Consider the following 26,680-nt stretch of genomic DNA (forward strand, 5'->3'; position numbering starts at 1 on the left):
TGTTAAATAGATTGATTATTGGTACTGGATTAACTAAATAAAGAACACCAGGGGGTTTAGCAGTGCTAATGTCTTCAACCTTTTAGGGGCTGTTTAAATTGTGCTCTTTACAGAATTAATATTAATAAATAATATTTCACAACATCTCAGAGGACAAACAGCAGTTTTTAAACTTCTTCTCAAGATGGGAAACAAAGTGTGTTAAACTGAACGTGTGGACAGTGAAACGTCACCGTCTTTCACGAGACGGATTCACACTGCAGCAGGATAATGAGTCCAGACACAGCCCAAGACTGAGAACTACTTCAAGTCCAAAAAGACCAGGGAGCGTCCACTGTTGTGTTCTTCACTCCACAGTCGCCTGACCTCAACCCCGCTGACTGTTTACAGACTGAGAAAGCAAAGGATTGTGGGTCATTAAGGTTTGCACAAACATGTGGAGTCAGTGTCTCTAAAGCAAAAGAAAAACTTTAAATAGAAACAAGAAATGAATAAAGTAAAAGCTGAAGTGTCTCTACAAAAGTTTGTCGTTTTCCTTTATCTGAGATTACCCGCTCGGCATCATTAACTAACCCATTAAAGTTAAAGCTCACAAGATGTAGAGCTGATCTCTAATTAAGTTTCCTCTCTCAGGTCATTGGACGTTTCATTTGCAAGTCATTACTGTTGAAGTCAAAGTTGTCTAACATAAGTAGAAGAAGTGCACATACCAGTTCCAACATTAACACAACAGAACGTTGGTTTTAATTTTGTAGACCGGGAACAATCAGTGGATCTGTGTAAAACCATATAGTACCATAGCAGTAACAGTAGAAGGTCCATTTAATAGCTGTTCCGGTGCTTTTGACTGCATCACGTAGTCACAATACTTCAGGTGCCTCAGTTCTGTGTTGGCTAAAAGTCTCGGACTGAAATCTGCAGTTTGACATTATTGAAAGTTCTGCTACTAAATGAGATCCTATCGTCAACCACGTTTTGTTAAATCCCTCTAAATCAAAACATAGAAGCCTGTAGGAACTCAAATTAAGCAGAAAAATGCAGCTGTTGCCTTTCATGAATGTTTTGATCAGTTTTTAAGGAAACATTTTTCAGACCGTCGAGTGATTTCATTCATACAGCAGCTGTTTTAATGCCAACACCTTCACCACCAGCAGCCATTGTCTGGGCCTCATAACCGTGTTTTTATCTCTCTGGAATAAATACTTTTCTGGAAGCACAAACAGACCTGCTGAGCTTCGCAGTTTCACTTTGCAATGACACAAAAGCTACTCTGAATTGTCCCCAGCAGCAGCCAATGAGCTGAAAGCAGCAGTGGTTCAGTGTCTACCAGCAGCCGGTCGGTGCCAGTTTCCAGCTGGTCTCCTGCGGGCGCTCGGGGGCTGAAAGAAATTTCTAATCAGTCACCATTGTACCAATTGTCTATAAAAATTAAGGTGCGAGTGAAGCTGTGCCTCCATATGAGGGTTATCAAATTTCCAAATCACCTTTCATGAACAATCAAAGAAATGAATGACTCTGAAGATTTCAAGGTAACAACTCCACATCTAACTTTTTCATTTCGAGTTTGTTTCAGGACAAACTTTAAACATACGTTTTTAATTCTTCGCTCTGTGGGTCTTCTTGTTTTTTATTGTTAAATGTGTTTGAGCAGATTTGAGTCTTTCCACTCTTCAGTGATTCTTTTCATTTCTTACCGTGAGAGTCACATTGTACTTTTTCCAGGAGGGCCAGAGTAGAAGCAAAGACCAAATAGATGGAACAGGGATGAGCCTAAACAGAAAGGGAGTGAGGGTGACTGGGAGATACGCGCCTCCGGTGGACTGGACCAGCACAGGAGGGGGTCCCTCCATCGTCCACTCTCCCCCTAGAGCCTCCATGCCTTCAGATACCCCCACTGTGATCTCCATCGGCCCTCTACCTTACAGGTCCCCAGAGCAGGCGAGCAGTCCCAGGATGGATGACTCTTCTATGGGGGACGACTGGTCTAGACAGGCGTCCTCTGGGACCAGGGTGTCCTACGGTGAGATGGGTGTTCCCAGGCAGACCATGGAGGAGCTGAAGACCATCCTGAGGGACAGTCCTCTGCTCAGCATCCGAGGAAGAGATGAGGGGAAGCCAGGAAGCCCGTATACGTATCTTCATGCGAGCAGCAGCAGCAGCGGCGGTGGTGGTGGTGGTGGTGGTGGAAGACCCGACGGAAGGCAGAATGATGGGAACTCCCACAGGTTGTTCAGCACCTTCAAACCCCACTCTGATGCTTCCAGAAGGGGGCCCAGGTCCAGAGAGAGCACATCTATTCAGCTGCCTTCCAGCATGGATTCATCCAGTTCATTCAGGTCTGATGCAAACACAAATAGGCAGCCTGGAGTCACAGCAAACACAATTGAAAGCAGTGTTTCCTGGGGAGAGACTGGAGCTTCTCATACAGGTTGGTGAAGATCTGGTTCATCAGAGACAAGTTTAGCTCGGTATAAGTGAAGGAGTATTCTTATTTTAATGTTCTAAAGTATAATCTTAGCAGATACATTAAGATTTGTCTCAGATCTCAGATATAGATATTTTCTTTAACTAGAAGCATAAATTGTTTGTTTAATTTTTGTAGACATTTCAATAATAGTTAAAGCTGCAATGTACTGTTTGTTTTAATAATAATAATAATAATAATAATTCATAACTAAATTGACTTTATATGAATCTCCAGCCAAATATTAGAAATCAAAGAAATTGTTTAATGATTATTTTGACATTTACATTTAGAACTGTGGTTTAAGTTGCTTTTACTGGTTACAGCCAATAATGGATGTTTGAGTTAAATACTATTTATACTATTAGAATATTTTCAATTAAATTTCTTACAATTACACATCCATGAAGATGTGTGTGATATTTTACAGTACAGTTAAAAAATCATCGGCAGCCTTGTTACTGGTGACAGTTTCTAAAAGCTGCAGTTCAGAGTCTGGACAGTTGTTGGCAGTAAACAGCTGACGTAGTTTCACTCAGTTAATGAATCAAATTGAATCTGTTTAACTTCTCTTACATGTCCATACACTTCAAAACACTGATAATAAGACAGAAGAAAATGGGTAATCTGAGTTTAATGAAGATACTTCTTTACATATTTGAGACCAGTGGTTTTTGCTGATGTTTCAAACACATAATGTTTCCACAGATAACGGGAACGACACAGTCGTAATATCTGGGAACCTGAGGTTCATTGCAGACATGGAGCAGATCAAGCAGCAGATTGCCAGAGAAAATATCACCTTTGTCCGCTTCGAGGCCATCGACCTCCATGGAGTGTCCAGGTCCAAGACAGTGCCTGTCCGCTTCTTTCATGTAACTACCTCACCCGTCTAGAAATCCATGCATCCTTCTTAGGGATTAGATGAAGCAGCAGCAGCCAAGAAAAGGCTGAAATGTGATTTTTAATAGTTAAGGATTTGGGGAAATGTTTGTTTTCTCATTGTTTTGAAGAGTTGACCATAGATGAGAAGAATGAAATTACTCTCTCATTTGTGGGTTAAGTACCTTGAAACACCTTGAAAGTGACATTTGTAGTGATGTAAAAATGATATTTAGTTGCTTCACATTTCTCAACAACATCAAGGAGCAATGACTTTGTGCAAATTAAGATCCCGGGTGGATGCAACTGCATAACAAAAAAAGGATATACTGTAACATGATGTAGATCCATCATCTTAACTGCTTTTTGACCCTGCTGAGGGTCATGGGGGCAGCTATAAGTTAACCCTAAAGGAAGGGTACGCTCGGGACAGTTAGACAGTCTGAGGTCCCACATAGACAAACTATCTATACTGTGGGTAACTTAGAGTCAGCTGTTAACTTCACATCCTCTGTTTCTTCCTTTATAATGTTGCATCTGCAGGAGAAAGCAGTTTACGGGGTTCCGATGCCAAGAAGCTACTTGGAGCTGACGCTGAGCCCCAAGAGCAACGAAGTGGACCATGTCAACACTGCAAACTTCAGCAGTGACATCCTTCTGATCCCTGACCTTTCGACCTTCAAGGTCCTGCCCTGGGCCGAGCAGACAGCGCGGGTCATCTGCGACCCCTGCACCGTGACAGGAAACCCCCTCCGCACTTCACCTCGCCTTATTGCCAAGCAGCTTCTCGGCCAGCTCCAGAGCCTGGGATTCTCCCTGCACTCCTCCTTCACCTATGAATGCTGTGTCCTTGGAGCCCCAGACCGGGTTGGACCGAAGACCCTCCTGTTCCCTGCTACCACCCTGCTGAGCAACCATGACCTTCCTTTCTTTCAGCAGCTGGTAGACAGCATGTACTGCATGGGTGCAGATATAGACAGCATCGCCTCTGCCAGTGGGCCCGGCCAGATGGAGATCAACCTGAGGCCAGAGTTCGGGATTGCAGCTGCAGATAGTGCCTTCACCTTCCGCACCGGCATCAAAGAAATGGCTCGTAAACACAGCTACATCGCCAGCTTCTTCACCGATGATGGCTTGTACAACGCCGGGGTGCTCTCTCACAGCTTATGGGATGCCAATGGGCGACGTAGCCTGTTCCACAGTGGGGAGAAGGCGACTGAGATGTCTGACATTGGCAGAAAGTGGCTTGCCGGCCTCCTCACCCACTCTGCCGCTCTGAGCTGCCTGATGTCACCCGGCCTTGGCTGCCGGAGCCACATAGCCAAGACGACCAAGGACCCCAAACGAATGCTGTACGCCACCTGTGGCAGCAATGACAACAGCAGCTCCTTTAATATGAAGTGTCACGGTGGGAGGGAGATGCACATCGACAACAAGCTCGGCTCAGCCATGGCCAACCCTTACATTGTGCTGGCCGCTACAGTGGCAGCAGGACTGGACGGCATCAGGAGAAACCTGAACGTCGAGAGTGGTTTAAACAGATCCCCCAGTCAGCAGAAGGAGTTTGCCATTCCTGTGAAGCTCGACGATGCTCTGGAAGCACTTGGTGAGGACCACGTCATGCGCAGCGCCCTCGGAGAGCCGTTTGTTCAGTATTTCATCGCCATGAAAAAGTTTGAGATTGAAACCCAAGAACTGGATGATGAGAGGAACAAGTGTCTGGAGTATTTCATCTAGAGATGCAGCTTTTAATTTTATATATTACACTGATACCGTGTTATCCTTTTATAGATTGTAGACATTTTTCAGAGTCACTTCAAAATAAAGGTACAACTACAGCCTAAGTGTGCAAAGTGTTTATTACTTTTAAAATACTGATGCACTTGTTGCTCCCTCTATCTTCACTTTTTATTCATTCAACAGTAGTTTTATGAGGTGTAATGAACCTCTCAGAGCTGATGATGACTTCATTAGATGAGCAGGATCATTTAAATTTAACCTCTTCGACCTCATTATCAAACAGTTTGCATGTGAAACCTTCCATCGCACAAAGTAAAATCACACATGTGATTAAATGCTTTTACAAAACAATGCTGTTAATATTTAAGCTTTTGCACATCAATATACAGGTTAAGTAGTTTATACTGTATTTAGACGATATATTTATGATGCAATGACAATAATAATTGATAGCTCATTAATGTATATTTTTTTTAAGAATGATCTTCCACTCACTACAAGAACATAATAACTATGATTAATTATAATCATAGTCTAGTCTGGATTTACAACCACAACTCAAACATGAGTATCTTCTATGAGGATGACTGAGCTGTAAACAAACAAGTGGGAAAAGCTACTAAACCAGTTCTTACAGAAAAAAACTAGAAGTTACATGTAAAAACAATTAACATGCCATAAAAACACCAAAACTATTTCTCTGGACTTCCTGATTCTCTTATTCCACCTGTCACAATTATTCTTCCTCAGGATGAGGATCTGAATCTTTTCATAGTCAGAAACAGGAACTTGTTTTTTGACTCTGTCGGTGGTTTAATTATAGCTGGTGCTCAGTAAAAACATTCAGTGTATTAGTGTTAATAAAGCAACAGCACAACAGTGTTCCTCGTTATTGTGTTTTAATTGTTTTGAGAGCTCTATGGCACAGTGGGATAAGATATATGGCACTCTATAGATAAACACATTCAATATACATTTTTACCAATTCAATTTTAACTTATTCAGTGAACCCTGGTCCTACTATATATATGTATTTATATACTATATTTACACATAAATCCTGCCTCCTTGTAACACCTGAATCAGGATAATACATGGATGGTTGTTCAGTTTCACTTAACTAATACGCCTCGTTGTGTTTTTGTAGCTACACTGATAAGATCGTATCCACATAATGAAACCTATCAACAAAGAATGTGGCTCACCACGGTAGCAGCCAAACAAACCAACAAACAATCCAAAGACAATGCAACAACTTTGCTTCATTCTGGACAGCGGCAGTCTTCCTCTCCTCCTTCAGTTCTGCTTATTCTTGCCTATTAGGTTTCCCATTCGCTGCATGAATCGGCCCAGTTTCTTGTCAGAGTCGTGTCTTTTCAGGGTAACGCTTCTCTCCGAGCTGAGCAAGTACTCATATCGGCTGTAGGCTTTGTCTATCATGGTTTGAGAGACAGCCATGCCCTCACTGTCCACAGCGCTCCTCTGGTCCTGCTCTTCTGCAGGGTTTGTCTTTCTCTTGCTGGAACGACTAGAAGACAATCGTGGGAATGGGGATTTATGCTTCTCTGTATCTGCTGCACTAGAGGTAGAGTTCTGCCACCCTGAGCTCAGACCATTCACAGACACCTGTGAACTATCAGCCTTTGGGTTTAGATTTGATCCGGAGGGATTCTGCGACCTGATTGAGGCCTTTCTTTGTAATGACTTCTCCTCTTTTTTAGACGCTTTCTTTTCATCTGACGACAGCATCGATTGCACTTTCTGTCTCATGGAATTCTTCCTCTGCAGTGTTGGTTCCTCTCGCTGCTTTTCTGGGGGACTACTCATTGTTTCCACTGCATCTTGACAAGTATTTACATTTTCGCTGTTGCTGGATACCGATTTCTTACTTTCTCTTGGAGCAGCTGAACCTAAGCTGCCATTAGAGCCTTGACCTCCCCTGTCTTGGTCCCGGTGCCTTGATTCTGCAGGTAAGCTCGATTTCACCGAGTTCTCCTTTGGTACAGTTTTCTTGTGCTTGATAATCTCCTCGTTTGTTGCATTGAGGGCAGCTGAATCTGAACTGTTGACACGAGTGTGTGAAATCTCTTTTTCTTCAGGGACCTCAGTCAAAGACTCCATCGCTCTCGGGTGCTGGATGCTGAGACTGCTGGCGTGCAAATGTGAGAGCTTGAGCGATGGATCGTTCAGTTTCACATCTAAATCATCAGCTGACGTCCTGGAAAGAGGTATGTTGGCATTAGGGGCTGAGTGGTGACCATCAGTGGGAGTCTGATCTCGTCTGTCGCTTTCTTTATTTGGCCCCGTGTCACGGAGTTTAACTTCTGCAGCCGGGTCTTTGTGACTGGCCAGACTTGGACCGTTGTAAGCATTTGGCTCTAGGTCGGCCACACTCTGCCTCATGTCCAGACCTCTCAATGAAACATACTTCGGTCGTTCTGGAGTTGAATACATGGACCTCAAAGACTCTTGGCTCTGCCTGAGATTAACATAATCCTGCAGACTGAGCCTCTTCTGTCTCATGTCTTCCATCCTGGACCTAATATCCCTCGACCTGCTGTGAATGATGTGTGACTGATACTCATTTAAACCTGTGTGACTGCTATATGGTGATATCATAGGCGATACTGAATCACATGATGCATCTCCAGTCATATCATTTTCTTTAAGGTATGCATCGATCTTCCACCTGTGAAGTGATGTTTCAGAGTTGAACGGTATCATGTTTTGGTCTGCACCGTACCGAGTACGATGTTGAAGATGCTGCTTAGACAACCTGTCGCCACCCCCCCTCATGTTAGATCCAGTCCTATCAGGAGGAACTGGGATTCTGATGTCCTTTGTCCCCATCCTTAGCCGTGTCATGGAGTTTAACTTCTGCAGCTCTCCCCCATAACTGTGTCCCCTCACCAGATTCCCCATGTCGGGACAGTGAGTCTGATGCAGCTTCTCCTGCACGCTCACCCCCCTGGTCATCATGGCAGCGTTATTAAACCTGTCATCCTGAGCAGTTCTCATTCCGTGCATCACTCTGGATCTCATGTGAATTTGATGTAGGGAAAGCTGGCTGGAGCTTGGCCTCTGCAGCCCCACAGTGTTTCTGAGGTAGTGGACAGGCTGTTGAATGGACAGAGCTTCAGGGACCACGGAGCGAGCATACAGCCTTCGAAACTCCTCGTCATAGGAGGAAACCAGCTGACCAGTGACCACCAGGACCATGCTCAGGTTGATCTTCTCATATGACCACGTGTAGCTGAAGAATAAAAAGGAATCACAGTCAAGGACGGACTTTATGACATTATAAAGATGCAAATGAGACAAACCCTCGTTAGAAGTGAATCAGTTCTGTGACTGATCTCCCCCCACATTTCTATTGTTTTTAATAATGTCAGAACAACATATGAATAAATATGTTGGACTGGGACAAATAGTCAACAGCAGGGCTGAGTCACCTGTAGGTTCCATACACAACCGTGCGGCAGTCGACCAGAATAAACTTCTGCTCCAAACCGCCGTGAAACTTCATCCCAGACTGACACTGGTACTGCTGCCCCTCGACCGTCCGAATGCACATGTTCTGATGGAGAAACAAATAAACACGTTAGATTTTCTACCGTAGTTCTTTGTGCCTTGTTGAATATCCTGCAAAATGTAAATAAACCAGTTTGGTTTATTTGGTTACATGACAACGTTTTGCAGACTGTTTAAATCCACCTGCACATGAAGCAGCCAGTAAGGTTTACCCACCAGCTGTCCCCTCCTAACACCCCCACATCAAGTGTTCAGTTCCTAAAGCTGTAATTCAACAAGAAAATGATGAATATGTCTGAAGTGATTAATTATAAATAATTAACCCCTAAAAGGTTTTACACATTGTCCTCACATGTTATCAACTCGATGTTATGATTTCTGAACATGATTCTGCTAATGCAGCTGAACAATCGGCTGAAAGTCACACTAAACCTCTGAAAAGCTAAAGATTCAGCAGATGAATCAGTTCATTGTTATTTAATACACTGTTTTAAAATATGTTAATAAAAATAGTGGTTAAGGAATGACGGTGAAAACACAGATACTCTAATGTAGATGCACTTTCCTGTGAACACTGTTCATCACTTCACTGGTTTTCATTGGAAACTAGAATGTAAAACAGCCTGTTTCAGCTTAATTACACAGAATCAGTTCAGCTGAAGTCTAATATTAGTTTGTGTTGAGCTGGAATGAACTTGTTTGGTAACTTATGTTTGCTGCTTGTGACTGTCAGCAACAAAACTCTCCAGACACAATAATTAGTTTCCCTAACTGAAAATGATCGAGACAGATGAAGAACAGTCAACAGAAGATCTCACCTGTGAGAAAAAGACTAAAGAAAGATTAAAGACATACTGTTTTTCCATAAGCATCAAGTTTCTAAGTAGCTTTAACGTTGAATAAACTAATCTGTTTATTTGGTTCATACCTCATTTAAAACTTTTTTATTTTTCTTTCTCCTGCTGAATAGTAAAATATGAACAGACTGTGTAATTCTAAGATATTAAGAGAGTGGAGCTGTGTATTTGTGATGCTTGACAAGATGAAACCTGAGTGTCCGTCTTCCGTAGAAGGTGTTTAATGTGGCTACTGGCTAAGAAATGAGCCCAGATCACAGAGCTGTGGCTGTGTTCGTGCTGATGACTCGATGTTTGGACTGTGGAAACATCGTCCTCATGTCGTTAAACAGGAAAATCCAGACACGCTGACAGATCTGTCCTACGGCTGCTGCGTCCCGTATGTTAATAACAGGTAGAAATGCAGCAGGGAAATGCTGGTAAATGACAGCGTTTCCACAGGGGTGTGGAGCAAATGTCAGACTTAATCCATTAAATTCTCCAGCCAATAGAAGAAAGGTCATGCCACAGGCGAAGCTTCCTCAGACAGGAAAAACACTGATGAATTACAAATCCACAAACACACGACTGAAGGAGCAGAAAACTGGATAGTTTATCTTTTTAAAATGTCAAAAACTGTCCACATCAGATCATATTTAACCTGTCAGTGTACCTTGTCTCTTCTGTATGTGGTACATTTTAACGTTTCAATTTTAAATGTTTGTCTTTCTGAACAAGACGTAAAGTCTTTATGTTCAACACATGGAGTCTAAAATAAAATGTAGGAAGGAAGTCACTTTTATAAAGTGGATAAGACTTTTATATCAAACATGTTTCTCTTTCACACGTTACACTGCAGACCTTAAGATCCAACGCTCTTACAACACGTGCAGGTAGGAGGCTTTTATTTTGGTAGGTTTTTGCTATTTGGCCAAAGTCAACGTTGTTCTTCCTCCTTTGAAGATTTAACACAAAAATACCAGAGTTGTGCTGCACATGATTCAATCTTTATAAACTGAAATCAGATATAAACATAAAGAAGTCGGTATTTATTCACAACGGACTCCATTCTTTTATACTTTACTGTTTCACTGTTACTTAAAGGGAAAGTTCACTAATTTTCAAGTCTGGCGCTCATATGAACACTAAGACGTTTTTCTTTTCTCCATGAGACCTCCTCCTCAGTGGGATTTCCTCTTTTCCTCGACGGTGTTTCCCTGTTGTGTTGCAGTAGAAGGACATTAAGTGTGTTCATGCTCTTAAGTATTAAGTTTACAGTCGACTTTCATGAGTGAACTGATTTATAAACTGTAATGTGACAGAGAAACCTGATTTCATCAGGTACAATAGATTCCTCCAGGAGAACTCAGATTTTCTGTATCCTTGTAACCAGGTGTCTGATCTGATTCTCACCACTCTGACCTGACTATTATCTCATTGTATTGTGAGTGGAGTGGAAATCATATCATGTTTCACCAGAAGTTGCTGCATATGTATCTTTAATCAAACCGGAGATGTACGACTCATCATCATATATATCATCAATCAGACACCTGCAGTCCACGGGAGGGTGCTGCCCCAAGAAGTAACTTCTAAAATAGGATCAGCTTCTGTGAAAACGTGTGAAGAAATAATAACCTAAATATTTATGACTAATTAATATTAACCGGACATGTTCAAGTTCAGTTTTACAAATTCAGAGCTGAGCTGAAAATCTAGTTTTCTGGAAAACTGCACCTCTGAAACCTGAACCTGTCCTAAACAGAACTATCCCATGTCCTATCCCTGTGTCCTAAGCAATACAAAAACTACCTGAGTCGTGTGAGTCGTGCTTCTCACAGGACATTTAGCTGCGTCTGTCTCTCACCTTGAGGTCCTGGATGTTGACGCCCACCTTGTGAGACATGGTGTGGAAGCTCTTGAACTGGGACTCATCCAGAAGGATGTAGACCACCACTCCCCTCAGCACCGCGTTGATGATGTCTTTAAAAATGTCGACGTCTGTGAAGACGTCCATCGCTATGGCAATAAGCTGGAGACACGAGAAAGAAAGAACAATGAGACTATTAAAGAGGTTTTAATGGCAGGTACACGTTAAATATGGTTTAATTGACATACAGCAGACAGGTGTGAACGAATGAATGAACCTGAACTGACTAAATATACTAGTGTGTATAATCTTTAAAACACTGTTGCTGTTGATGGTAATATGGTCATTACACTCCCTGAAAGGGTGAAATCATTATTTCTATCCGTATATAAATCATTCATTATTCATGGGACTCATCACAGTTTGCTGTTGCAGATGAAAATCAGCAGAGGGTTGGTTCTATAAAGGCAGAGAGCCAGACTGAGATCAGGTCTGACAGGATGACTGATTTATGTCTCGATAAGACCAAGTTCGGCCTGTTTCGGTTTCAGCTGCATCACTGTGCACAATGCACGCACTGTGTGTACCTGAGCACTCGGCTTCAGTTGATGAAGTTCGTTCACACACACTGTGAACCAGAGCTCTACAACATGGAGCCTGTTCAAGCTGCGACTGTTCAGTGTCGTGTGTCTTACAGTGAAACGTGTCCTGCAGCTTTCATGCTAATCATCATTTCACATTTGTAGTCTGTTGTTTAAGTGTTAGATTGTGCTGTACATACTTCAAGCTCTGACAAGACATTTCGTAATGACTAATAATCCCCCTCAGGTGCTTCAGACATGTCTGGATGTTTTCTACATAAAATTATTGCTGCAGTTGAGTTTTTGTGTAACTGTTAAACATTCTCACTGCTCAGCTTTCAAATGGTTTCTTATAAATACATGTTTTATGTTATTACCACGTGTTTCCACTTTGATCTTATCTCTATTTGTTGTTTTTTTTATTTTATAAAAAATAATCAGTCACCAATTTACATTTACGCTTACTGCAGATGTCTAACAATATATTTAAAACTACAAAGTAAGTATATTTACTCTTGTAAGTACTTGAGAACTTTTATTTAGTATTTAGACTTTTACTTCTGTTTCACTATTATATAATTAACTAATAATAATCAGATAAAACCTATTGATCTTTTTACTTTAATTAGACGTTTTACAGTTTTATATCTTGTACTTGTTATATTGAAGTATACACAGTATACAGAAATACTACTTCATGTAGTATTGCTACTTCTTATTACATTTTACACCACTTTTACTTTAATGATTACAGTTAGGTTGTGCTATCCTGCAGGACAAAGCACCTCTGACTTGTAGAAGAGCAGGAAACCAAACAAGTGACAAAACTCTCAATCTCCAGAAGGATCGGGACCCAGGTGAGTGAATGAGGCCGAAAAAATGCTTTAAGATGTTTCTGTGAATGTTTGGCAGGAAAACACATCAGTGTTTGTCATGTCATCACCAAACCATCACTAAACCTGCATGGGTGAGTTCTTGTTATAACCAAACTGGTTTTTCATTCTTATTACCAGGAGGTGACTAAATGAGGCTTTTTGTCATATGTACTTTGTCACAGTAATCAGCTGCACGAAACAATAGAAACGGTGTAGTCAGCTCTGTGCGATGATGTATACTGTAGCCAAACCCAACACTTTACTGTGCATGAGGAGAAATATGTACAGTAGAGTGTATAGTTACACCTTTCATTGTGTTTAAGTGCTATTCATAAACGGCTTCTCCCTGTACTCCATGTGCAGAGCTAAGCGCGCGTGCAGCCAGGACACAAAGATAAATTGCACAACTGCTGACAGATCACTGGAGTGTTGTTTTGACGACACCTTCACAGGTTTGATGTTTTTAATGTGTTCTCACCTGCCTCGCCTGCTGAATCTGTTTCCGAATCACTTCTTTAATGGTGGGCGTGTTCTGTCGGGGTGGGTGGAACAGCAGGCTGATGCTGGTGTCCGTGTCCTCCACCCTGACCCCTGGCCAGCCCAAGTCCAGGTTTGGCACCTCATCATCCGACTCTATTGGAAAGTAGGTGGAGGGCCTGCCCTCGTTCGTGACCTGTCTCCCCTCTGAGTCGTCATCCAACGTCGGCAGCTCTACATGCTCCAAGATGAAGAGTATCTCCTCCTCTGACAGGAAGTGGCTGATCTGCTCGGCTCGGAGGAACTCCTCATAGGCATCCTTACCTCCACAGAGCAGGGCATAAATAGCCAGGCGGTACGCTTCTTTATAGTGAGGCTGGACATAAACCGGATTGTCGTCTTCTTTCAGTGAGGACAAACAGGACAGGTTGGACTCCATGGATGCTAGACTCCCCCTCTGAGTCTCTATGTGCAACAGCTTTTAGTGTGACAAGTTGTATGAGTGTTAACCATGCTGTTCAGACCAGAGAGCGTCCTTAAACAAAGCAGCTGACTCTGGAAGTCCTGTTCAGAGAGAAAAAGCTGTTAAAACCTGTCTGTCAACTAACACTGTAAGTCAACAAGACACAACATATAGTCATGCACGGCTGACTGATGTTAGCTGAACAAGTGTTGAATGAAATAAGTCATTTAAGAAGCTTACTTCATGGTATGAGGTGTCCTGGGTTTCCTGGAGTCCAACACTGAGCTGAACAGCTTAAGAAGAGTTAAAGTCAAAGCTTCTCTAGTCAGACTCGGTGCCTGTGCTGTCTCCGGTGTGAGCCAGCAGTACTGAGGTGTGGATTTGAACTCTCTAGGTAAACGAATAGCCTGTTGAACCTGCCCTGTTCACGCCACATACTGACACATACTGTAACAAGCCCCGCCTAACTCAGCTCACCTGGGTTTCAGGTGCAGGAGCAGGTTTGTTTACATACTGTCTCCAGTTGTCACACAGTCTCCTCGTAGCCTGGATACAACTGATTTATGCATTTTTTCCTTTGGGCTTTATTTAATGGTCCCGCAGGAATCGAGTTACTTCCTGTCGCAGTAATTCTTACACATCAGACGTGAGGAGAGTGAGAGAGAAGATTACTTACAAAGACAACAGGAGGAGGTTCATAAGTCAAGTTTATTGCCATCACAAAGCATTGAGGGGGAAAAACATAACATCAGACAGACAAACCTCTTCAGCAGAGCAACCAGGGCAGGAAGTGATTATTTGTATTCACAGGAAAACAGACTGGCTTTAGTAGGAAGTCCAAATGATGAGAGTTGGTAATAGAAGAGAAAAACAAACAAACACAAAAAGGTATCTGTGTTATTTCCCACCCAGGTGCTTAAAACAAACCCCCCATCTCTGAACCATCCAGTTTTATCATCGAGTTTAAAGAACACTTCTGGTTTACAACTTATTTAGTACTAAAATGACGTCTTGAAGGTCGAAAGCAGTGATCATACAGGTTGTAAACAAGACAACGGGTCATGTAAACCACCGTATTCTGAGGTAAACCTTTGTTCAGCCAACTAACCCCCAGCCAGCCTGTAAGACTGGGATCACTCTAGCATGTGCCTTTGTTTACTCCAACCTGGAGTTTGTTTATCCGTCTGTTCAGTTCACTGAAACGAGACCCAAGTTGTAATGACCAGAACGGTCCTGTAACATCCCCAGACAGTGTATACAGGCTTTCCACTAACATTGTAGTGGAAGGTGCAGCTTTTCAAACATTGAACTTTAACATCTACGCTTGCCTTTTTATGTTTTTTTTTTTTTTTTTACATTTGGCATTTACCCACCTGTGCTAAAAGCAAATCATCAGCTGAATCAAATGTAGTCTCTGAAGAAGACATCTATATTAGTAGTAGCCACTGGAAAAGTCCCTTTTCTTTATTTATTTTTTCTGTCTACTGTCCAACTAGTTCTTGTAAAGTACCAGAAGGTGGGACTTCAACATTGACTACACCTAAACAAGTACTTCTTAAAGTAACCGCTCGCGGATTCACACTCATGCTACAACAGCAAACATTTCCCCCTCAGACATCACCACCACTCTCTACTTCCTTGGTGGGGTTGGAGACTTCATGAACCTAGGTGGGGTTGGCGACTTGACGCTGCGAGGTGGAGTGGGAGACTTGGGGACTGGGGTAGAAGCCGGGGTGGATACTGGAGTTGGGCTCTTCATGAATGGGGTCTGGGGCTTAGAAGGGGCGGGGGTCGGGGTCTTGGCAGGGGGAGCTGGAGACTTTGGTGGCACAGGCGTGACTGCAGGTGTGGCCGTTTTGGGATGTCCCAGTTTGGGCTCGGGGATCTGCTCGCCGTGCCTGTAGACGCTGACGGTGATCTCGACAAACTCACCGCCATACTTGTTCCTCACGTTGATGCTGTACTTCCCGGAGTCTTCGGGGGTGACTTTGTTTATGACGAGGCTGGCAAACTTTCCGCCGTCAAACGTGACCCTGGTGTGTTCGGTGGAGGCGACTTCCTGCTCGTTCTTGAACCAGGTGACCTCAGGGGTCGGCTCGCCCCACACGGTGCAGGTCAGGCTCAGGGACTAAGGAGGATCGAGAGTCAACTTAAGTAAAAGTGTGTTTATAAAGAAACCGAGACCAGTGGTTCTAACCTGGGATCTGAGACCCCTCCAAAAACAAATCTGATAACAGTAACAGGAAAAAGTGTTTCTTCTGTTACAATTTATTTCCTTGTTTACGTTAACATACAAACTTTTTTGCATCTCTATCAGTTTCTGTTTTCTGGGGAAATAATCTAAATAGTTAGGACTCACTGTTTGTTTGGGTTTTATTTGCTGACACCTCCCATCAAACTGATTCTACACCAACCAAATGTAAAAACTGTTCTCATTGTCTGTGCATTCACAGTAACACCTACACTCTTCCTGTAAAAGACATAGTGGGGATTAGTTTTACATATGGGCAGTATAAACAAATTCCTTTCACCTCCACTGTGTTGTTTGGCTGCAGGCTGAACTCTTTACAAAGTAAGTCATCATTAATGCTGCATATCTAACATTTATTTCCTCTCTTAAACAGCATTTTTCCAAACAAACAAGATCAAGTGACAGCTCATAGATTTTCTTTTCTCACACTGTTTCCTCAGGAATGCTGCCAGGGCACTCCAGCTCTGACCCTTGACTTCCCCACTACTGTCACGTACGTTGATGATGTAATGATGTGAATAAAACACACATAAAATAAACATGCAAACAATCCTTTTGCACCATGAGTGTGTGGTGTGAGAAACCCTCACCTTCTCTTCCATGATAGTGACCACATCAGGCAGACCTCCGACCACTCTGCCACGGTCTGAGAACAGAAAACAAACAACAACATTACTCCTGGACTCACTCACAAGTGAACTTACATTTATTACCTTGTTAACATACTTTTCCTTAAAAGGAAATTACTGCACAACACATCCAACATGTTCAAAATGTTTGAAGAGCATTAAACACTACATCTTCTCTTAAAGCACAATAAATAATCATGTACTCACTCTTCTCCGCAAATGCAGCTGCCCTAAAAGATAAAAGAAGGTAAGCGTGATTAAATTATTAGGTTACAATAAAAATGCTCACAAACATAATGTTCTATCAAACAACTTACTTAAGTCTTAGGTACTCCTCATAGGCATCGGTGTACGCTGTGTAAAGACGTAAGTCACCAAAAGTTAAAAACAGAGAGAGCACAGATAAAAGTGTGTGAATTCCACAATGACCTGTTCTTTATTTTTACCTTGTCCAGACAGGTCAAAGGTCCTGACGTGAGTCTTGACGCCGTCCGAGATCTCGATGGAGTAGTGACCTTTCTCCTTGTCGGATGGATCGCAGATCTGCATCCAGGCCATCTCTGCAGTACCGCCGATCCTCATCTTCTCAGAGGAGGCGATCTTACTCTCCCTGTAGGTTTGTATGAGATTAAGCTACAGATTCATGCAGCAAGTGTAAAGATAACATCCTGAAAAACTGACTGACAAGAGATTTCTACTCCGTATATTAACAAAGAGCAGAGTTGCTGATATAAATTTGACATATATTATAAATGAAATACCACAGGTTCGCTGTAGGTTGTGAAATGTGTTGCTGTTCTTCAAGTAGTTGACTGGTGTTGACTGGTTTTCCCTTCATACAAGTATTTTACGGCAACGTTATTAGAACTAGTTCAATTTAAAAACAAAACATTTCATAATAAATCGACTGAGATGATTTTCTCTTGACAGGTGACAGAAAACATCTGCTCTGATGTGACTGACTGGTGACAAGTCACAACTTTTGGCTTTTTGAAATACTTCAAGTATGTTGAAAAGAGGTATGTGCGTGAGTGCACTGTGTGAATCTGTCATAATTGTTAAAGCAGTAAATGTGTTTGACGTTTTTACTGGTGACTGAACTACAACCAGCAGTTACTGAGTCTTAAACAAAAATATGGTTTTTAAGTTTTAAGCACCTGGAAACTTGTCAGCTAGAAAAATATTCTTAAATTGAAATAAATTGCAAAAAGTAAAGAGGTCTGAACTCTGCACGTTGTAGTTTGAGACAAACACCTCATTAAAACAAAAAGAGCTGCAGCATCTCAGCTGTTGAAGATGTGTAGATGATACTGAAGGCGTCAAATTTAGCATTTAAAGCGTACTTGTGTTTCCAGACGGTCTTCATCTCCTCTGTGTAGTAGTTCATGTAGCACTGCAGTCTGATGCCCTCTGGAGTACACTGCAGCACCAGGTCAGAGGCAGAAGCACCTAACATGCAACAAATGAGGCCAGTCAAACTTAGCTTTTAGTTCAGTCGGTGTTTAACTGCATTTAGCTGAGAGCGTTGTTTGTACATTTGCTCACACTTTTCTACATTTGAACTATTGTAGTCAGATTGTAGCTTGTACAGTTTGCACCTTTAAAAAGTCAGTAAATCATCTGGACTAATGTACCTGCGATCTTGGCAATGGCATTGATGATGTCGTCAAAAACTGTAAATCAAACAGAAGAATACATTAAATACTGGATAATAGATTTACAGTAGTGTAAACAGAACCAATTTTGACAAATCAAAATGTACCTTGGCCTGAAATGTCCAACACAGATGTGTCCTTTCCTCTGTCGTCACCGAGCACGGCCTTGAAAATACCCTGATCCTTTCTGGAGAACTGAAGGAACAGACTTTAAGGATTTATGATGAATATGAAAGAGCAGTATGATCACTGGACTGTAAATCACTGTGTTTTGAATTAATTTTTATAGAGAAAAGTCGAAGAAGTTTATTCTGGCTCCATGCTGAAATGTGTGTAAATTATTACTTAAAAAAGTTTTTTAATTTAAATCTCTGTCTGTCTTCTTTGTTTATTTTATTGTATTTGTCCAGATTTTTATTTTTCAGCTGCTCTGCAAGTGTCCACTCACTTTGTGTCTAAACTACTTCACTGTGCCTCATTTTAAAATAAGTATCAACATCATCATTTATTATTATACAAAATCACTCATAAATATTCAACTTCACAATTATTCTGCAGTGTTAATATGTTAACAAAGGCCCAGAAGCAGCTCCACATGTTGGTGTCAGTGCTGCATTAGTTACCAGTGGGATGGGGATAGCACAGGCTCCAGACATAACGCTGGGAGGAGTTTCTGGAACAATCTCATCTTCTTCCTTGTACCAGTGTAAAGTTGTCTCCTTCTTCACGTTGGCCACCTGACAGTCAGCACACACAGAGATCAGATTCATTTCAGGGAATTCAGCTCTGATGTACTCATGTGCTGTGCAGAGTAAGTTGTTTAATTGATTTTATTTGAATTAAAAATTAAAATGGAATAGAAAGTATAGTTGTATTACCTTGCAGGTGAGCATAACAGTACAATCCTCAGTGACAGTGAAATACAGATACTCAGAGAAATGTGGACCTAAAGTGACAAAGAGAGTTTTAATAACATTAAGAACATAAGGAACAATGGAGGTAACACAAGTTTTCTGTACACACAAGTCACATGGATGAGAATAAAATTCAACTGCTTTTATTTGATGCTGTGTTTACCTCAACAAGCTAAACAACACAGAAGGAAACACCTTTTATATCACCAGTGATCACTAAAACAGTTGTTTCTCCCTTTGATATGTTTTCTTAAGGCTTTTTCCTGCAGCCTCTTCCAGTTCTTGATTGTATTTGGTTATTTATTTTTCAGGACACTATTTTCAGCCACATGTTCCATGTTGTACTTTCGTTCACCTAAAATCTGGGCAATTACTGTAAAATGACTGAATCCTGTGTTCGTGTTGGTACCTTGCTTCCTGATGTGCTCTTTCCTCTGAAACTCTGCCTCCTTTAGAGCGGCCTTGAACACTGAAAATAGAAAACAGGCCCCCAGTTAATCTTGTGAATTTACCACAGTTATTACAGTGCTCCTGTGTTTCTGCTTATTACAAGTCAGATTAAGGTTTAATCATTTGTGGTTTCAAAGATTCTAGTGTCTCTAGATTTGACAACACTAGAGAAATGTTACTTTAGTAAAATAATGTGCATTTTGTTTAAATTAATGTCATTCAAATAAAGTAAAAATGAAAATAATAAAACAATAAATAAATAAATACAAAAATAATTTAATAAAATTGTGACAAAAACTAGAAAAATACAATAATTAAAATTTTACACCGCTCCTCCTTAGTATTACCACATTAATCTGATCATTTTTCTACTTGTACTTTTAAATAAGACATTCAGTTAATTAACCATCTACTGTGAGAGTGAAGAGAGTCTCACCGTCTCCCACCAGAACCAGGGAGCTCTGGGTTTTGGCTTTGCCATCGTTGATCTGGACGGTGTACGTGCCCTCGTTGGCTCTGGTGAAATGATCCACAGTCATCTGGATGATTCCTGTGGCCACGTCGTGGCTGATCTTGTGACCCTGAAAGCAAAACAAGGAAAATATTTGTACTGTTTATTAATTATAAATTTGGCATATCATACAGATACCTGCAGATAAGGCATTCCTACACAAGCCTCTGACAGTAAATTGAATTGTTTTAAAGTACAGTGTGTAAGATTTAGTGGCATCTAGTGGTGAGGCTGCAGACTGGAAATACAAAAGCAAGTAAAAGTATTCTTTCTGCAGAATGTCTCATTTCACACATTAATAAAAATGATGTTATTGGTTCATAATTAATGATACATTCATATTTTAAGTTAATTTTAACAGCCCTATATGAAGGTTTAAGTCTGATCATAATAATTATTTTACAAGTACTTTGTAGTAACTACAGATGTCAAATAATAACTTAACTGTAACAGAAAACCTTGACAGCTTAAATGTAGTTGTTGTTGCAATAAACTGTAATAAATAACTCCAATTCAAATTAAAGTATTTACACAGTACGTGGTAGTAAAAGGTGAGAGAACTACTGTGAGAACAACATTTAGTTGTGATAATCTTAATGTATTGATTGTTTGACAGGAATTATGTTTCTGTGTTTGTTTAGGAAACAGTGGTAAAAGTTTGTAGCTGTAGAAATGTGTAGTGCTACTGCAGCTGCTCCCAGTGTTCAGACCTCCTCTTTTATTACATTTATTATTAAATTATGTCAGGATACATCATTACCTCCCCACTGGTGACTTCCTTGTCATTAACGATGAACCTGTAGGACACGGATGGAGAAAGTTTGACGGCTTGCAGCCAGAAACGCACGTGACCCTTCTCCAAAATCTCATAGTTCAGAGCGTGTTTCAGAGGAACAACTGCAGAGAAACAAAAATTATTTATCTTCTTAGTTATTTATAATAGTTATTTGTAATTTCTCTGACACACTACACCAGGTTTGCTGCTGAAACACTCACTTGGATGTCTGATGGCGTAGCTGAGCTCCAGCATGGTGTTCAGGGCTGCAGGACAGATTCAAGAACACAAAAATGAAAAACACTGATTTCAAAGAATTAGGACTAAAATAGTCTGTTTGTCTTTACTATGTACTGTATGTATAGTTTGTGTACTACACAACATACCATCTTCAGTCAGAGTGTAGCTGGAAGAGACTCCATCTGTGTCGGTGACGACCACAGAGTATTTACCCAAATCATCCTTATCAGGGTTGGTGAAAGTCAGTCTGGAGCTGAAAAACAACCAGCAACTGATTAATTTACTTTAAGATCAACACAGTTAAAGCTGCAAACTCTATAAGAATAAAACAGAGCAGTGTTTACAATTACTAGGGCTTTAGCTTTAAAGCTTTACAGCTCACTTACGTTCTGCCCTTTGCTGTGACAGCGACTCTGGGGCAGTCGCCAATAGGTTTGTAGTTCTTCGACCAGACAAACTTGGAGGTCTCGCAGATCTCACAGGCCTCAAGAGACAGGAAGACGTCTCCAGTTTCCTCGTCCACACCAGCGACTATCTCGCTGGTCCCTGCGAACATACATTAAATAACATGAACAGACTGTAACAATAAAAATATATAAGAACAACTGTGGATTGATTCTATGAACATGTCTTAGGTTTCAGAGCTCCTATGTCATACAGTAATGCCCCAATAAAGTCCCAAAATATTTTTCCTTTACGATAATTAGAACAAGTTGGGGTTTAGAAATGTTTTGAGAATATATGTAAATCCAGCACAGCTGTCAGTATTTATCAGTGTTGACTTGCTGTTACCTGGAAGAGCTTTGGCACAGACCGGATCAGACAGCTGAGACGGTTTTCCGATGCCGTTTGCATTGACAGCACGAACTCTGAACACGTAGGTTTCCCCTTCCTCCAGATCAGCCACCTGCAGGAGACAGTGGTAACATCATCACATGCCCAGAGTGAGTTTTGGTTGTTTGTTGGACGCGATAGAGATACTCGATAGGGATTATTGGAACCTTGCAAAGGTCAAATTTTGTAAACCAATACGTTCCCAGCATCAACAGAGCTTTACGTTCATTAAACTGCTTTTATTTTTACTTTCTTTCATCTACTAAAATTGCATTTACAAACAATTTACTACATCTTCAAACGTGCCTACACTTGTAATTTAACAAAAAAGTGATTTTTGGCATTACTGACTGACTGGAAATGTAAAAGTACGTCTTTTTCTAATGATCCTGATCTCCCAAATGTTGTTTAGATGGCGTTATTACAGATCCTAGAATGTAAATTAAAGTTTGTTATATGGCAATACAACAGAGATCAAATCTGTGAAATTGCTGTTACGGTGTTGTGATGGTTAAACAGTTTCCCTTCGGACAGTCAGTCCTTTACCTGCAGGTAACGGTGTCTCACAGCTTCCTGATTCAGGGTAACAAACTCCGAGGAACCCTTCTTGGCCATGTCCACAAAGTATCCAGTCACAGCACTTGCTCCGGTGTAGACTGGAGCTTTCCACAGGATGACCAGGGAGTGACTTCTGACCTCACTGAAGCTGAGGTCATAAGCTGGGCCTGGAGGTTAAAACAGAATAAAAAACCTTAGTCACTACAAGACAAGTCGGTCTGTCTGTGTGTTTGTGTTCATGCAGCAGTGAGTGGTTTTTGTATCGACATTTTTTTTTTTTTGCTTGGTCTGTTCTGACTTTCAGTGAATTTCAAGATATTTTTTGCAACTCTTTTGCTTATTAAAGACTTTTTAGAGACTTTCTGACTCTGATACACAATCAAATCTCAGGCTCTTCAAGGGGCCATACCTGTGACAGTACCACGAATGGACCAAATGATGCACATTCTAGGTGTAACTGTATGTTTGATAAAAGGCTAACAATGTTATATTTATATTTCATTTGACAATAACTAAATATTATTAATCTTGTACCTGGCTCTTCCATGGTCCAAGCTTCACATTTCATCGGAGCACTGGGAGCTGACGGCAGACCAACTCCGGCTAGGTTAGCGGCCTGGACCATGAACTCGTAGAAGGTTCCCTCTTTTAAATCACCAACCTTAAGATAAATTAGTGCAATGGGGTTATCGTATTCATTTCAATTAATGTTTTTATCTCTCACACATTGTGCTGTCCGATCTGTGAAAGTTTTACTAGTCTTTGATCCAAATCTTTAGCTAAGTGTACAAACAAGCTTACATCTGTTTATTGTGTAATTTGCATCTCATCAGTGCCACTTACGGTGCACACTCTCTCTGTGACGCCAGTCAGGTTGACCTCCTTCCAAACCAAAGTGTCAGCATCACGCTTGTCGATGTAATATGCGTTGACCTTGGAGCCGCCGCAGTGTTTGGGACTCTTCCAGGCCAAAGTTATGGAAGAGCCGTCACTGCTCAGCATGGCGATGCCGTAGGGAGCACTGGGAGTAGCTGAATCACACACAACATTTAATGTTTAAAATTTGTTTTATAAAGGTAGCTGGCATCCTTGTAGAAACGTGTACTTTGTTGAAATAAATTTTAAAAATAAATTTCACACCACAACATTTTAGCACCAGTGCTGAATAAAGTGTTCTGTGCATTTTGCTATAACAGTGAGCATTCCTGTGATTAAATCACATAATGCAAAGTGACGGTGGGTAAAGAAAAGTGTGTAAGGCAGGTGAAAGAAAATTTACTTTAAATAACTATTAACTATAAATAAATACCTATTTAATACATACCATACTCCACCCCCTTGCCTGCACAGAATAATGAAATGAGCCACACCGAACATGAAACTCAACATTAACTTGTTTCTGACACTGTACTAATTATTTAAATGACATCTGACACTTTCTAAAAAACAGAAAAAGATAGATCTAAATTCTATTAATCCAGATTTCTTATAAGTCATATACATAGAACTCTTACCGAGGGCTGGCTCCACAGCAATGGGAGAGGACTCCTGAGACTCCTCGCTGAGGCCAAACACATTGGCGGCTTGGACACGGAACACGTAGGTCTCTCCTGGGATCAGGCCGTGCACAACAAACCTGAGCAAACATGCATTGATTTTTTATTTAAATTAAACACGAGCAACATTTGTTGTCAGTGTTTGTCCATGTTCAACTACGCCAAAGTTGAAAAGACACAAAAACAAAATCTCGTGTCTGGCTCCTCTCTCACATGACTTTTCAGAGACACAGTAGTATAAAATTTACTTTGTTTTCTTTTCCCACAGAAGGAAATGAACACAACAGCGGATTAGTTAGATCTTTGGAGATAGAAACAGCCTCAGCCTATCTGTTTACAGCACTTCACAGACGACTGTTTTCACAAGACAAGCCAGTATCTGCAGGAAGAGCTAGCATATTGTCTAAAGCTTCATGTCACGTAGCTTTTTGTTTGATGCAATGAGCTGCAAAAACGTAAAAGCTGTCAGTCTGGATACGGTTTACAATAAATCACAGCAGTATTTGAGTAGAGCAAAGCCACAAACCACTAGACTGAGTCACAGCAGTAGTGTCAGCGTACGGTGTGAGAGCTATTAAAAATGATGTGACTCATAATAACTTATATTTTGGTTTTTAGACCGTCCCTCATTTCTAAATATATTAATTCATTTTAAAGAGGGTCCTCAAAGCAGTTTGCAGTCAGCTACTCACCTGGTGTGTTTGAAAGGTTTGTGGTTACATGCAAACCACTCTTTGGATCCAACAACACGACCGTCGATGTAGTATCCCATCAGGTTTTTTGGATTCTTGGGAGGTTCCCACTGCACAAACACAGACGACTTGGTGTTCCTGGTGGCAACGACGTGACCAGGAGCAGAGGGGACGCCTGTTTGGGGGCAAAGAACCTCATTTACTGAAGGATATTATTAATACTAACTAACACTGAGCATGAATTAAAACACGTCTCATATCAATAACATAAGGTTAATGTATATTTCTACATTTTAAATGTTATGGAAAATTAAGGTACTGATGACCAGATTTTAACCAGATACATTTTTTGGACTTATTATTTATTTGGACTTGTTATAACGTGTGCAGAGGTTTTTTTTTACCGAAGTCAAAATCTTTAGTGTTAAAAAAAGAGCTATAGCATAAGAGAAGCATCCTCCTCTGTTTGAAAGGTTTATATATATTACTAGGTTAATATATATATAAATATCTGATCATATACAAACATACCAATTCCCATTCATGTGCAGAGAAATTAAAATGTATTTGACAGATCTGCTATGATTTAACATCACACATACATTCACATACTGAACTGTAGTACATGAAACGACTGCTCCTGCTTCCAGTTCTGCTGTGAAACATAAAATACTTGTCAAGAGGTGTCAGAGAAACACCAGCTGTGCAATAAGTGAATGCATGAAGGGAGTAAATGTACATTATTTTGTGTGGGTGAAACACATGCAGTGTTTGTTTTAAGAGCACATCACAAATTAGCAGATTCATTTTGAGGAACGTGACTGACATATAATTAAAGCAAGGTGTTGCTCGATCATTTTGAATTGCAGGACATTTCATCTACTATAAAATACCCATAAGAACCAACTGAAAGATGAAGTATATTTGGTATATACTGTAGTACCAGAGTACACCTGACATAACAGGGTCTTTAGATGTATTGTAACCACCTGGTGCTGGAGTTTAAAAGGGCAAAATAATATACAGTATAAATCTGAATAACAATATAAAAACTATATTCAAATCTTATTTTCTCTGTGCATTGAAGTTAACTCACACATTCAGTGGAGTAGTGAATAAATGTGATGTTACAGCAGTGAATGTGATGTGGGGTTAGATAACCAATGAAGTCAACCTACCAATGGGCAGCTCAGTACCTGCAACACACAGTAACTCCCTTTAACAAAAGGGTTTATTAAAGTATTTTTATACATTTGCATTTGGATTTGTTTTCTAAAACTCTTCACATGTTACTATACTGTAAATGTGTACAAACAGGTCTGCATGTATCCACCGTACAGGTCTTTCTGATCTGTTTCCTGGAACAGTGTGAATTTACTAAACTGTTGAGTGCTGGTTTTGTGAGTCTCTTTTGAAGCTGTTAAATTTTTATCACATTCATGATTTGGACACTGTCCACATGTACTGTACTTTACTTTTTACATAACTGAACATGTGTGCACTGATCCCAGCCCTTACCATCCTGATCAACCTTTTGGATGGGCTCTGAGGGCGCGGAGGCCTCGCTGGAGCCGTACATGTTGACCGAATACACTCGGAACTGGTACTTTTGCCCGTCTTGCAAATCAAAAACCGGGTAACGAGGAGAGTGCAGTTTGACTGCCGTGTTGATCCGCTGCCATGCTCCAGTGCCTGCTAAGCACTGTGGGAGAGTCGGGGAGGGGGGACATGAAAAGGTGCAATCTGCGACAACCTCATCAATGTGGTACAAAAACAAAGACCTGAGGTGGTAAATTATGTGTTTCGACATAGTTGGGGCTCAGTTTGGTTGGATGTAAGTATGCCACTGACAAAACAACACGATAGTTCTGAGAATATACTTTTCTTCCAACAAAT

At 40.9% G+C, this 26,680-nt stretch overlaps 3 protein-coding genes across 7 annotated transcripts in view; 1 reads left to right on the top strand and 2 right to left on the bottom strand.

Moving 5' to 3' along the window:
• The first annotated feature begins 1,388 nt into the window (after nucleotides 1-1,388).
• Nucleotides 1,389-5,104, top strand: lgsn (lengsin, lens protein with glutamine synthetase domain). Of its 2 annotated transcripts, none has more exons than XM_026359866.1 (4): nucleotides 1,389-1,529; nucleotides 1,723-2,431; nucleotides 3,164-3,339; nucleotides 3,890-5,104. In XM_026359866.1, the coding sequence occupies exons 1-4, from the start codon at nucleotides 1,506-1,508 to the stop codon at nucleotides 5,081-5,083; spliced, it is 2,103 nt and encodes a 700-aa protein (XP_026215651.1). In that variant the 5' UTR covers nucleotides 1,389-1,505; the 3' UTR covers nucleotides 5,084-5,104. The 2 variants fall into 2 exon arrangements, with proteins under 2 accessions (XP_026215651.1, XP_026215650.1); XM_026359865.1 differs by having other exon boundaries at nucleotides 1,723-2,428; nucleotides 3,173-3,339.
• An 83-nt stretch (nucleotides 5,105-5,187) lies between these two features.
• On the bottom strand, nucleotides 5,188-13,394 carry LOC113161973 (protein FAM83B-like). Its single transcript, XM_026359864.1, has 4 exons — nucleotides 13,262-13,394; nucleotides 11,321-11,485; nucleotides 8,539-8,663; nucleotides 5,188-8,339 (listed from the first exon to the last, which is right to left on the bottom strand). Exons 2-4 carry the CDS (start codon nucleotides 11,468-11,470, stop codon nucleotides 6,383-6,385), a joined length of 2,232 nt encoding a protein of 743 aa, XP_026215649.1. The 5' UTR covers nucleotides 11,471-11,485; nucleotides 13,262-13,394; the 3' UTR covers nucleotides 5,188-6,382.
• A 311-nt stretch (nucleotides 13,395-13,705) lies between these two features.
• The window catches only part of myom2a (myomesin 2a), a 30,980-nt gene continuing 18,005 nt past the window's right edge, over nucleotides 13,706-26,680 (bottom strand). For 3 of the 4 annotated variants that reach the window (XM_026359859.1, XM_026359857.1, XM_026359858.1), the window contains 24 exons: nucleotides 26,303-26,486; nucleotides 24,785-24,959; nucleotides 24,051-24,172; nucleotides 23,380-23,567; nucleotides 23,071-23,197; nucleotides 22,525-22,703; nucleotides 21,937-22,051; nucleotides 21,531-21,690; nucleotides 21,291-21,397; nucleotides 21,126-21,170; nucleotides 20,890-21,026; nucleotides 20,055-20,199; nucleotides 19,578-19,637; nucleotides 19,133-19,200; nucleotides 18,878-18,991; nucleotides 18,362-18,449; nucleotides 18,234-18,272; nucleotides 17,943-18,048; nucleotides 17,046-17,209; nucleotides 16,917-16,953; nucleotides 16,807-16,829; nucleotides 16,561-16,616; nucleotides 13,960-15,847; nucleotides 13,706-13,820 (listed from right to left, as the gene is read on the bottom strand). In XM_026359859.1, the coding sequence (XP_026215644.1) occupies nucleotides 15,350-15,847; nucleotides 16,561-16,616; nucleotides 16,807-16,829; nucleotides 16,917-16,953; nucleotides 17,046-17,209; nucleotides 17,943-18,048; nucleotides 18,234-18,272; nucleotides 18,362-18,449; nucleotides 18,878-18,991; nucleotides 19,133-19,200; nucleotides 19,578-19,637; nucleotides 20,055-20,199; nucleotides 20,890-21,026; nucleotides 21,126-21,170; nucleotides 21,291-21,397; nucleotides 21,531-21,690; nucleotides 21,937-22,051; nucleotides 22,525-22,703; nucleotides 23,071-23,197; nucleotides 23,380-23,567; nucleotides 24,051-24,172; nucleotides 24,785-24,959; nucleotides 26,303-26,486 (2,937 nt within the window). In that variant the 3' untranslated portion in view covers nucleotides 13,706-13,820; nucleotides 13,960-15,349. The remainder of the gene's footprint in view (nucleotides 13,821-13,959; nucleotides 15,848-16,560; nucleotides 16,617-16,806; nucleotides 16,830-16,916; nucleotides 16,954-17,045; nucleotides 17,210-17,942; nucleotides 18,049-18,233; nucleotides 18,273-18,361; nucleotides 18,450-18,877; nucleotides 18,992-19,132; nucleotides 19,201-19,577; nucleotides 19,638-20,054; nucleotides 20,200-20,889; nucleotides 21,027-21,125; nucleotides 21,171-21,290; nucleotides 21,398-21,530; nucleotides 21,691-21,936; nucleotides 22,052-22,524; nucleotides 22,704-23,070; nucleotides 23,198-23,379; nucleotides 23,568-24,050; nucleotides 24,173-24,784; nucleotides 24,960-26,302; nucleotides 26,487-26,680) is intronic. The other variant, XM_026359860.1, reaches the window with a different exon arrangement.

Source organism: Anabas testudineus, chromosome 1 (assembly GCF_900324465.2).
Source record: "Anabas testudineus chromosome 1, fAnaTes1.2, whole genome shotgun sequence".
NCBI classification, from domain to species: Eukaryota; Metazoa; Chordata; class Actinopteri; order Anabantiformes; family Anabantidae; genus Anabas; species Anabas testudineus.